The sequence below is a fragment of the Populus trichocarpa genome, chromosome 13 (genome assembly GCF_000002775.5).
Source record: "Populus trichocarpa isolate Nisqually-1 chromosome 13, P.trichocarpa_v4.1, whole genome shotgun sequence".
Lineage (NCBI taxonomy): Eukaryota > Viridiplantae > Streptophyta > Magnoliopsida > Malpighiales > Salicaceae > Populus > Populus trichocarpa.
Genome location: NC_037297.2, coordinates 11,626,962 through 11,640,229, shown reverse-complemented (window position 1 = coordinate 11,640,229; position 13,268 = coordinate 11,626,962). Strand labels below are relative to the sequence as shown.

The 13,268-nt window shown below is 32.6% G+C and overlaps 1 protein-coding gene across 1 annotated transcript; it reads right to left on the bottom strand.

The window, feature by feature from the left end:
* Positions 1-479: 479 nt before the first annotated feature.
* LOC18104406 (transcription factor bHLH80) lies at positions 480-11,152 on the bottom strand. The gene is made up of 5 exons (XM_006376171.3): positions 10,536-11,152; positions 10,135-10,272; positions 9,965-10,030; positions 3,133-3,201; positions 480-921 (listed from the first exon to the last, which is right to left on the bottom strand). The coding sequence occupies exons 1-5, from the start codon at positions 11,007-11,009 to the stop codon at positions 874-876; spliced, it is 795 nt and encodes a 264-aa protein (XP_006376233.2). The 5' UTR covers positions 11,010-11,152; the 3' UTR covers positions 480-873.
* Between the last annotated feature and the right edge of the window lie 2,116 nt (positions 11,153-13,268).

Sequence of the window (13,268 nt, the reverse complement as noted above, 5' to 3'; positions counted from 1 at the left end):
ATCACTTCTTTATTTTCTCAACTCTTGTCTTCCAACCAGAGAAGAAGGTTTGGTTCATCTATTCTCCTCTCTACCAAACAAATTCCCTTCCCTCTCCTGCCCATCAATTTCCTCTCACAACATTTCTCATTATCACAAATTATAGTATAAAAACCCATGAAACACCAGGCAGAAATTTCCAGTTTTCGATTTCAAAACAAATGGGGAAGATGGACAAAACCATCATCCGGATTGCAACCACAACATAACTGCACAAATAAGATCATCAATCCATCGGTGACATGGGCACAAGCGCTCACAAAGCAGCAAGGCCTGATAATAGCATTTCAGCTTTTCTATAAAATAAAATAAAAAAATCATCAAAAAAGGATGGTTCATGAGTAGAGAAATCGTCAATTGAAATCTTCTCTGTTGCCACGAGAAAATGAAACAAATGCTACTGTTAACAGTGAACGTGATACTGCGTAACCATAGGCATATTTGACCGAAGATTTTCTTTGATGCAAACTGCTTATTCAGTACAGTTCAATGGAATACATAGCCGTAAAACAATATCTATGCTGGTTCAGGAACGCCCTGAAAGTATATATTATTGTGTACAGGAGTTTAAAAATACCAACTTTAACTCAGAGACCAGAACTTTCTTACATGAAGCGGCTAAGCCTTGACATGAACTCTATAGATTTGTTACCCACATGGCAGGCTTTCATCTACATACAGGATAAAGGTGTGATGATACAAGCGGTAGTAATCTTTTAATTACAGGATGGAGATTCCAGAGAAGATTTATCAGCAGAATACTATGATGGACCTTCAATGAAGTCTCATTAATCTGATAATTACATAAAACAGTGGGCAGGCAATACTTCCTTGTTATTCTTTAGCCATGCATTTGCATTTTCTTTGCTGTTCCGTGAGTTCCTGCCATATTTCAGTCAGTCAAATACTAATATTTCCCTGCTTTTGCTTTCCAATTTGTAGCACTATCTTCTAATCATGGAGGTGAGGGAGCAAATGAGAGAAAATCTGGAATCTGCTGGTTACTAGGCGCCCGTGACAAGAAAAGACAACAAAATTTTGTTTCTTTACCAATGACTTGAAAACCAAATAGAGTACCAACTAGATTGGTCACGATTGTGAGCTGGCCCAATTTTTTTCCATCATAAAAAAATATTACGGCGATATGCAAGTATTTTTAAAAAACAAATACAAAAACAAATTGAGACTCAAGTCATTGACTTTATTAGGGTGAATAAATTTGGCTAATTTAATAACACGAATAAAAAAAATACAACGGTAAATAAAGTGGAAAAAAAAATGACAACGAAAAAAAGTAAAAAAAACTCGACCCGAACCCATTCGGGTCGACTTTGTCGTCGGGGTAACCCTATCATAAGCAAATTGGATATATTCATGAATCTCAATTATCAAACAACTCAATCCAATATCAAAGAGCGAAATTGAAAAAAAAAATTATTTAAAACAAAGCAACAAATAAATAAATAAATCAAATGAGGTTAACCCACTAACCCCGTGATCATAAGCATAAAATTAGGTTAATCTCATAAAAAAAGTGTAAAAAAAAACACAAATCAATTCTCAATCAATTAAATGCTGAAGAATGAAATTAAAATAAAAAAATTATTTTAAAAAAAAATCAAATATCAAAAAATCTTATTTGATAACAAAGAAAAAATTAAATAAGAACGAGATAACACTATAAAAAAAATTAAAAAAAAAATCAAAGTTCAAATTCTAGCAAACAAAATATTAAAGGATAAAGTAGATGAAAAAAATAAATTTGAATAAAGGTTGAAAAAACCCGACCCAAGTCCACCCGAGTCAGCATGCAAAATTTGCAACCTTATTGTAATACCAAGGTAACTTTGTCGAAAACAAATTGAATAAAACTATGAGGCTTAATTATCAAACAACCCAATGTTAAGGAGCAAGATTATTCAGATCATTTTTAAAATCTGCAAAAAATCCAATAGAAAGAAAAAAAAAATAACGGAGCTCAATTTCCAATTAAATAAATATTGAAGGATAAAAGTGAAAAAACAAGAGCTTAAAAAAAGAAAAGAAAAAAAATAAAAAATAAAAACACTAAGCAAACTCAAACAAATCTCCTATACCTAGGTTAATCTCTCGAATCTACAACATGTGAAATCCTAAACCTAGTTCGATCAATAAACTCAATTTCTAATCAATTTAATGTTGAAGAATAAAGCTTGGAAAAAAAATCAATTTAAGAAAATTGCCAAAGTAAAAAAAAAAATTAAAAGAATAAAGATCAAATCTAATATAAAAAACCAAAGGAGGATCAAATTGCAAAAAAAAAAATCAATTTTAAAAATTATCTCAAATAAAATAAATAGTAATCAAAAGAGTGAAAATCAATTTTAATATATGAAAAAAATTAAAAGATGAAATTAAAAAAAAATTAAATTTCATAAATTATTTTATATAAAACAAATAGTAATAAAAAAACGAAGGACATGCACGGAAATTAAGGAGAGCAAAGAAGAAAAAAAAGGCTGTTGGCGCCAAACCAGAGGCTCGTTGGTCACACGCGTCACCGCATCATGAAGGGGCAGCAAATACAATTCAAACGTCGTCACACATGCCCCCACGCATTGATGTGTACAATGAAATCATCTAACACTTTTTTTAATAATATTTATATTTGTTAAATAACTAAATAGCCTATAAACAAACCTGGTTATAACAAAAAAAAACCATAATGAAAAGATCAAAACATCATTGGACGGCAATTTAAGATTTCTTTTATTTTAAGGGTAATTAATTCATTCACTGTGCTTAAAAAATTGAAAAAACAAAAAGCCCTTGTACACATGTTTAAGATTTATTTATTTTTGTTTTAAGAGTAATTAAATCATTTTACTGTGTGAAAAAAAAAGTGATAATACTGATTTGCATATATATATTTTGAAATGACTAATGGGTCATGTGGATAAGACCATACTACCCTTGATTGCAAGGTTTTTTTAAAAAAAAAATGCAAAACAATCATTTCACTTTTATAATTCATAGTGAACTGTATCTTGGTGCACAATGAATGACGAATAGCTTTTAGTTTTTTTAAATTAAAAAAAAAATGTGGGGGAGTACCTGAATCTGCCTTTGAAGAAACTTGACATAGTCTACTGCCTCCTCCAGCATATCTGCAGTGTTTGTTTGCTGCAACAATCATACAGGAAAATGCCAAATCAAATAATTGTAAACTAAGGTTAATCAAAAGAGTTGCAATATTCACTCAATCTAAAGAATTTCAACAAGGAACTTTTCATCAAAGACCCTCTGATTCAATTATGGTATTTTACTGATTTTGTTCATCTTTCTACATTTTAAGCATCGATATCCATGAAGCCAAGGGAACATCATTCTCACACTGACATGAAAACTTGGTCAATTGGGAGGTTTTATAAAAGGCATGAAATTTCATTCCTGGTTTTACAGATATTAAATACGAGAGACAATCTGAAGTGAGAAACAAACAAGAGCATGATATCAAGATCACAGGTTCAAATACAAGCGAGGGAATCAGAAAACCAGCAGAAAAGACCCCTGGGATTTTGGAACAAATCCAATAAACCAAACTTCTGCTCCGTCAAGCAGTCTATATGCATAGGGTCCTCTCTGTTAGAGAATAATATAAATCATATCCTGGAACCTCACCTAACAGCTTAAGTTATTGGGTTGAGATGGTTCTTTGACACTCTCTTCCCTCACAAGCTCCATTAACCAAGGTGGCACTTCCTCCATGCACCGAGGTTTTTGCCTCTTGTTCAGAAAACGTATGAACCTTGGGGGTGTTTTTTGTTATTTTATTTATCTTATACCATACATAAAAAGAAAGATAACAAAAAGGTAAATCCTTGAGCCTTAAGATAGTTAGCAATTTGATCTGTCTTGTATTTAAGCCTAACAAATCAAACCCAATATACAACTCCGATTTGAGCAATGAGCATTTTGTTACACTATAGTTCCTTCATGTGGACCTTTTGCAGGAGCAACTAAACAAGCTTGTTCTCAGGGCTTCAAAATACTAATAATATATCAAACTAGCAATTTGGTTTGCTCATGGTATTACGCAATAATGCCTTAATATGTGGTCTTGTTGGAAGATCATCTACGAATGCTTTATCCCAGGGTTTTGAAATAATACAAACGCCCAACCGCTTGCCATAAACATGACAAAATGCCATTTCACCGAGAATTAACAAAGGAACATGATGATATTAGGTAAGACTAGGAAGTCTAACATTTACCAAACAATTGGGAGTAGTGGCCTTTTTAATAATTTTTCACATATGCATATTGATAATTGGTTATTCACTTGCATGAAATCGCAAGTGAATCTTGGAACTATAAAATATATGAACTTTAATAAGATATTATTCATAACCCCTTTCTAGGATTTAAGTTGGGCACAATGAATCCAATATAAGCCCATTAATTATTCATTGATATGACTTGATAGACTATTAGTCACAGGTCATGATTAAAAGTTATTGGTTGTAGACATTTTATTTACCAAAGTGTTATCAAAATGATAATAATTGGGAATGTTAAAGACTATTGCGCTTTAGAATGGTTAGGCTTGAGCCCACATATTTATCTAGGATTTAACTCGTAGCATTAGACTTATTATCACCCTTATAGATAGACCGCTGATAGAATAAATAAAGTAAATTGGTCGGAATCGAAGACAATAATAGCAATGTAGCTTGCCTTGGTTAAAATGTTTTAGGGTGAGAGTATCTTCCATATAGCATAACCAATCAGTTACTTTAAAACTTCAAAAGATCAGTTAGGGTTTTCTAGTGGTCTTAATACTAGGTGTTGACTTTTTTTAAACATAAGACCTTTTTACCCTCTATACAAAAAGCATTTTCCCCATCCATGAAAAAGAGGGCGTGATCATCGTGATGTTGGGTGGTATGACACCTTTTATGTTTTGCAAGCAAAAACAAATTTGGATTCCAAAGTCATCTAGCTTAACAATTATGAAATCATTTTTCTTTCCACCACAAGCAAGTACAAATCTACAAGAACATTTTAAACTCATGATGGATGAATCATGGGTTGAAGCTGAGACGAGCAACCCAAACAAAAATTTGTTTGCTCCCAATAATGCTGGGATTCAAATCTCAGGCATGAGCCTACCACAAAACTTTAACTCATGCCTTTACCATTGAGCCAACATTGCAAGTTAACATTCATTTGTTCATTTTTTAAGAAGATCTTCACAACCGCTTTTGGCTATCAATTTTGAGAATCAAGAATATCCCATATCAAGACAACAATAACATTAGCTCTCTAAAGAGCTTCCTCGAACAAAGCTCTTATATAATGCCGTTTCTCTAGCCTTTGCATGTCCATCAACCTTGACCAAAAACTAATAATGAACACCTTGACACATACAAACAATCCTTGACTACCAAAGAAACCTTATTCTTATAGAGCATTATGTCAACACTCTTGCAGACAATATGCTTTTGCATTCACCCTATCATCATTAACCCGCACCTTATAGTCAACTCACATTGTTTTCAAGGAGGACTTGATTCATATCAAAACTCTATAATCTTATTGTCATGGAATTGATGATAAATTAATTCACTATTTCTTCTAAAGACGAAATCTATATAAAAGTTTCTAAATTTATAATTTATGCTTAAAGAGTTATAACATTTAAATAATAGTATAGTATGATGCGGGGCACTATCTTTATTATTCTTGCCATAATCACTTTTAGGGAAAATCAATTTGAGCATACTATGGTTTGGTCTTTTTTTAACTTTGCAACCAAGTTTTTGAATACTATACTTTACAACCTAAAAATTAAAGGCATATAGCACTTTACATCCTTTGTAGTTAGTGCCTAAAAAAAGTCAACAAAAAATATGTATTTATTTACTAGATTGCCACTATATTTGAAATAATAACTAAAAAGTCTCTAAAGCCTAAAAATAACAAAAATATCATTTTTCCTCACCATAAACCACCATCTCCACCACATCTCTCCCTTTTTTCTGCATAGTAACATTTCTCCTTCACCATTGCAAGACCCACGTTGTCACCTTCATCCTCTAATATCCAGCAACCGGAAACACATAGCTCAATCTCCTCACAAAACCAACGCCACCCAACAACCTTTACTTCCCACCACCACAATCATAGACCCACACTCACTATAGCCTCAATCAATTCTACGTTAAAACATGGATGAAGTTTCTTGGCTTCACTTTTACATTAACGACTAGATAGTTACTTTCAATTCCACATCCTTTTGAGATGATTTTCGTACTATATGTCTTGGGTTTTGAATTGATTTCTTGTTACTGGTTTTAGATTTGTGGATCTTGAAATGTGGGGATTTTTGTTAAACTGTCACTAGATTCTCTCTATTTGCTTTGCATAATTAAACTTTTTCCTTCTATATTTTGATTTGTGGTCTTGTAATAGACTAATGATTGTCACACTAGAAAGCCAAATGCAAATGTAAACAACCATCCTAAGCATAGACATGTGTAGTTATACTAGCCTATATAGTGATGGTGATCATGGCAACAATAGTGATGACAATGGTGTTGATATTACATATTCAAAGAAGGTAAAGAAACAAAAAAATCCCAAAGTGATGGTCAAGAGTGGCCGAGCTAGAGAAGATCTTGAGAGATCAAGAGAAAAAAGATACTAGTTTGAACAAAACCAAAAATATTGAAGGGTTCTATGTAGTTTAACAACTTTCAAGTTCTTATCAAAGACAGAGAGAGCATGAGAAAGGAGAGAAGGTTAGCACCAAGAGAAAGGTTAGCACTAAGAGAGAAAATGAATTGTGTGGTAATGATTACCTTTCATGCTTTAATATATATACATATGGGGCATTATTGTCATTTTGTTGATTTTCAAAATCTGCTTTGACCTAGATTGCAAAGTGTAATATTCAAAAACTTGGTTGCAAAGTGTAAAAAAAATCAACTATAGGATGCTCAAGTAATTTTCCCTTACTTTTATTAATTCCTTAATTGTTAAAGTTTTCTAGGTTTTGAGGAATTCTAAACGAGTCCAACACACAGTCTAATAAAAACGAGCATAACTTTTAATCCCACCGTTAAATTGGGCTGAAATTTTCCACATCATTCTAAAGGTCTAATTATATGAGGGCAACTAGTTTGCTAGCTGTTTTCAGGCCCAAAAGATATTGTTTCAGATTTTTTTTTTCCTTCTCGTTTTTTGATTTTTTTTTCCTATTTAGATTAAGACTTTTAATTTAATTAGGATGTTTAAGCTTGTATTATTTTTCAGAGAGAGAATCTATGAAATAAAGACATTTCATAATATATGAGAGTTTTCTCTACAGTTCAAGGTTATAATCTTAAGCTTGAGAACCCTAGTTTATTTATCTACAATTTAGGGTTGTAAGACTTTAGGGATTGAAGAACACTATCCACACTATATGTTGTGTCAACTAGTATCAAAGCAGGTTGGCCTATTTGACGGAAGTATTAACAACTTCATATTCTTTGATGTAGGAGAGGAGGCCATCTAGGACATTTTGAGGTCTCGGAAGATAGAACAAAGAATTTAATAGCAAATACTAGATTGAGTGGAGCCTTCAGTAGCAAAAATCGCAAAACGCTTGAACCATCTGACATTATAAGAGGGGTGCACAAATAGGAATCGTGACGAGGAGAAGAATGTGCTTAGAAACTTACCTTGGAGATAACCAAACCCTGGATTTATTCTTGCAAGCTCATATAAACATCATGTCTATTTAGAAAGTGGTGTATACGATAGGCGATACATTCAAACCTTAGTTAGAAAACTTAGTTAGGAATCAACCTTTTTGTAGACACGTTCCTAAATTCGAAGAAACTTTTTTCTTTGATGGAAATTTCTCAAAGAAAGAATTTATAAAATGGTTATGAGACTCGGAAGCATATTTTATATTAAAGGTTTCTTTTTATCAAAAAATAGAATTTGTCATACACAATGTTACTTATAGTGATGATGATTGGTGGTTTGAAGTTCTAGAATATAGAGATCGTACGAATAAGCCTTTAATTCTATTATGGAAAACTATGAATAATTATCAATTTTAGAGTTTATACAAGATAATTATGAATAGATTTTATACAAGACAAATGAAAATTAAATTACTATTAATTGTCTTCTATTCAACTTTCTCTAATAGCAAGGTGGAAAAATATAAAGGACGAGGTTAACAGAGGCTATAGAGATTTTGTTGATTATAATAAGACAATGCTTGAAAGGCATTTTCATGAGACAAATGAATTCCATTTGAAGCTTGATATCCCTAGTTTCAATGGAGATCTAAGTGTTGGTGAATTTATGGACTATCTTACTAATTATGATAAAGTGATGGAATATTTGAAATTGTATGGGAAAGAGATCGGCAGTTGATTGAATTTTGATCAAGACTGAATTTTGATTAAGTAACTTTTTCATGGTGGAGACGAGTCCAAAATGCTTTGTTATTAGAAGGTAAGATATGTGTTCATTGTTGGTTTTGAATGAAAATATTGTTGAGGGATAAATTTGATCTGCAAATTTTGAAATTTTAAAGTTAGCCCATCTTTCGGGAGATAACATGGCGGAGGAGGGAGCTGAAAAACAAGAGGAATGTGAAGCGGAGGTGAAATCCAAGAGACAATTTGAAGTCAACAAATAGGTTAAGATTAAGCTAACTTATGAAAAGCTAGAACAAGTTGCTAAATTTACTTGGGAAGCTGAAGTTGAAATCAAAGAAAACAAAGGAAAATATTCTCTTTTTGAAGTCATAGGAAAGGCTAGTCTAGAGAATTTAACAAAAGAGGGTGAATAAACTGATTTGGTTAATAGTGTCAGTAAATTTAGTTTGTGAATAGGCTAGCTATAATGCTATATTTGAGATTCCTTTGAAGTTGTCAAGTTCAATTTCTAACAGTTAACTGAGAGCAAGTTTTTCGCAGGCACAAGTGGCTGACATGGGATACTATCTTCATTGTTTTTGGCATAATTAGTTTTATTGTACTAGTTCTTTAATTTTTAAGATTTTCCGGGTTTTAAGGAATTCTAGATGAGTCAAACGTGTAGTTTGATGAAAACAAACATAACTTTTAATCTGACCGTTGAATCAAGTTGAAATTTTTACAAATCATTCTAAAAGCCTAATTATATAGGAGCTACTAGATTGCTAGCTACTTCATTTTTATGCTCAAATTAAGCCTAGAAGATACTGTTCTGGAATTTTCCTTACTTTTCTTATTGTTTTTGGGTTTTTTTTCATATTTCGATTAGAACTCCAATTTAATTAGGATTTTACTAATTAAAACATTTAAACTTGTATTTAAACAGCCTTTTAGGCTATTTTTCGGAGAGAGAATTTATGAAATAAAGATGTTTTAGAATATATGAGAGTTTTCTCTAAAATTTTCTCCGGGGATGAGCTTTAACCTTAGGCTTCAGAACCCTAGTTTCTTTCTCTACAGTTTAGGACTATAAAAATTTAGGAATTGAGAAATCTAACACAAAGACTTTAGGAACTAATGTTCCTAACATGTTATGAAAGCTTATAGCAAAAAAGCACCTAATGAACTTTCTCCTCCCTCCCTTTTCATTAGATCCATATTATAAAAGAGGCTCTCAAAGAATGCACTTCAACTTTGAACTCTCACATAAAATGATAGATGTGGGAATTCAAAGGATTTAACAACAGTTAAAATATATGAAGCGCCCCGGAAGTTTTGCTGCTCTAGATAGACTTGAAAATATCTATTGTTTATTCAGAAAGGCTACCGAGATTCTCTGTCAGGACAAGCATTATTACAATAAAATTGCAATCAAACTTTTTCCATGTTGAAATCTGTGACTCCAAAGAAAATCTCAACCCAAAGAAATTTAAATTTTCAATAAAAGTTCAAAAGGGAGTTACCTTATCCATATTCGGAACAAGTTCTTGAAGTTTCCTTATCCGGTCACTAATTCTAGTTCTCCGAACCTAAGTCAGTGGAAAAAAAGTTCATTTAGGACTAACAAAAAAAAGCACTTTGGCTTGTCTGTCCCTAGAATTCATCAGATAGCAAGTCAATTGATTCATCTTACTCTCTCCGCAATGCTCCGAGGATGTGTAGCACAGCCACGCTTGGCACGAATCTTGCAAGGCACTGATTCCTCCAAAAGCTTGTCCATCTCCATTTCTATTAAACTAGAAGCCCTTAGAGATCCAGTTTGCGCTCCTTTCTAGCAAAACAAAAACTAAGACAACTGCCCCATTGCCCACAACAAAAATCCGAACATATACAGAAAAAAAAGTAGCTCAAACTTCAGTCATGAAAGTAAAACCATTCTTGATTCTCCATTTTCAGGAAATAAGTGACCAATTAAAGAGCGCCCCACCACAAATCAATTAGAACCCACATACTTCCACAAAAGATAAGAAAGAAAGACTACCAAAACACAGTTAATTAATAACCAACATCAGTTACAAATCGGTGTGAACATACCAAAGGAGGTGGATATCTAGCAGGAGGGTTTTGCAACTCAAGCTCTCTAGCCCTTTTAGCAGAAGGTGAAACCTCCATATTTGGCGGCATATACTCATAATTTGAAGCAATTCCATAGTTCGAAAAATACCCCTGATCACTTCCAATACCAGAATTCCCTAGAAAATCAGCTGGGGAGCTGTTTTGCCTTTGAAAACCACTACCCGTTTCATACAAACCCGGTTCCACAGCAGCACTGGAAGCATTGAAGGGCGCTGAATTTCTACTTGAAGGTGCGTTTGAAGTGAGTAGCTGAGTCAAGTTCTGATTTTGCTTTAACGGGTCCTCTTCTTCTTCTTCAAGAAGTGCTAGTAACCATGTGGCTGGTGCTGAACGGAGCCTAGGAAGCCCACCACCACCACCACCACCTCCTCCTCCGCCACCGCCACATCCACCGCCACTAGTGTTGCTGCTTCCTGCCGGTGCTGGATGCATCTGCTTCCTCTCTCAGGTTTGAGAAGCTTTGATGGTTTTTTTTTTTTTTTTTGGTAGGGAAAGTGAAAGAAAAGAAAAGGAAAAGAATTTTTTTCCTTTTTTTAGCACTTCACTTTGGTGGAATTAAAGAGTCTCACACAAAACCAGATTTTGTAGATGGTTCTTGTCTGTTATTAAATGCCTTACTCTATACATCGCATGTGTACATGTAACTATGTTTACCTCCCATTTTTTACCGTCCGATGAGGAAACTTTTCATCAAGATGAGATGCAGGGTGCTTAAGGTGGGATGCGTTACACGTGAATTGTAGAGTAGCATAAAGTTGGTTGGCCTCTGCAAGGTTTAATCTTCAAAGACCTGCAACGTCATCGTTTTGTAGATTTGATTACTGTGCTTCATCACTGTCAAAAAATAAATCCCAGATGCAAAGCTATCACGTGCTTACACGGTCCAATGGAGAAGAAACTAAGAGGGATGGTATTGGAGGGGATCGAGGCTAGTGGGATTTAGAGAGTGGCAGAAAGAATCACGTGAAAGCTGTTACTTTTTATGATTGTTGTTAGATTTTATTTTTATTTTTATTTTCTAGCGAAAATGTGGTTGCTTTTAATGGCAAATTTAAGGAGAGGTGACCGCTCTTGCACCCATCCACATATGCACACAATGCGGCCATCTTTCTTTTCTTTTCCTTTTAAGACCATGGTGGGACCTCCTCTTCTTCGTAACCCGTTAAAGTTAATATTCAGAGCAGGTTTTTTTTTATATTTTAAAAATATTTTATTTTAATATATTTTAAAATAAAAAATAATTTAAAAAATAATAGTTAAGTATCAAACGGACTAGTAGTTAATATTTAATAGCGCGCTTTTAACTTCCTTTGGGAAGTGTTTTAAGAGTATATTTGTTTTAGAAAAAATATTAAATTAATATTTTTATTGTTGTTGTTATATGTGCGGTTAAAAATAAAAAATAATTTAAAAAATAATAGTAATCATAATATCAAACAAGCTATTAATTAATATTTGATATTGTGTTTTTAATTTTATTTGAAAGTATTTTAAAGAGTATATTTGTTTCAGAAAAAATATTAAATTAATATTTATTTTATTATTGTTATTCCGATGATTTTGATGTACTCTTAAAAATAAAAAAAAATATTTTTTTTTAATATAATTCAAGGCAAAAAGTTTCGTACATCAAAACATGTATATCATTTGAAGGTCTTGGTCATTAATGTCAGTGTAAAATTGGAAAGTTCATCTAAGTTGGATAAAGGCTTCAATTTAGAAAAGCTTAGGTTGGAAGAGTTTCATTTGATGTACAACTTGTTGGGACATTCAATCAAATTAAAATATTAACAAAATATTGAAATATTAACAAAAATATTCTTATAACTTTATGTGATTGCCTGTTGCCTGTTGAATTAAAGCTCAATGATTATAAGCCTAAGTGATAAGCCTATAACACCGCAGGCTCGAATTCATGATCATTGAAAAGTAAACTCAAAACCAGATTAATTAAAAAATTTTATTTTTATTATTGATTGTTGTTGTACCCTCCAAAATTGATGCATTTTCTTGCATATTTTCCCATTCAATAACTATCTTATGAACTACTCCTGGGCAATCGTTGTTTTCAAATCATATTTCATAGCTCCCTAACATGCACACATTTATCTCATTCCTTGCATTTGAAGTTATTATGGACTTGGAATATGAGCTGCTTTTTGACATAATCCACTATGAATCCTCTTCAGATTTCCTTTGAATTCGTGATTTGTTAAATGATTCTAATTAATACACAAGTGGTTCGCTCTAGATTGATGAAATACTTATTATAATCATAATTACATTACAAGAAATACTAAGAGAGGAAGGTAAATTATTGTTTCTTTTAATGTGGCACTACATTCGGATGCACGATGGGCAGCTGAGTCAGCTCCTCCTTTTTAATCCTTGAAAAATTATTCTAATATGGTCACTAAACTTTTTTATTCTTAATTTTATCATTTCCCATTATGTTCATATGATCTTAAGCTTTATAATTTGTTTTATTTATGTTGTATGACTTATTTGAGATGTCAAAAATTATCATAGCATTAAATAGATGCTTTCTATTCCAAAATAGAATTTAATTTTTTCAGTTAGAAAAAATTAAAACAACAGGGACCAGATTTAACAGTATAAAACAAGCACTTTTTTTCTTTTTTATCGTTCATAAGGCATGAAAAACTTCAATTTGGCCCCTGAAATCTTTCT

What these genes read in the sequence shown, in the direction of transcription:
- LOC18104406 (XM_006376171.3), bottom strand. Translation starts at nt 11,009, where the DNA reads ATGCATCCAGCACCGGCAGGAAGCAGCAACACTAGTGGCGGTGGATGT. An exon ending in CTCGGAGCATTGCGGAGAGA is followed by an intron (nt 10,031 to 10,134) that starts GTAAGATGAATC and finishes CCACTGACTTAG; the next exon opens with GTTCGGAGAACTAGAATTAG. An exon ending in TTCTTCAAAGGCAGATTCAG is followed by an intron (nt 922 to 3,132) that starts GTACTCCCCCAC and finishes GAAATATGGCAG; the next exon opens with GAACTCACGGAACAGCAAAG.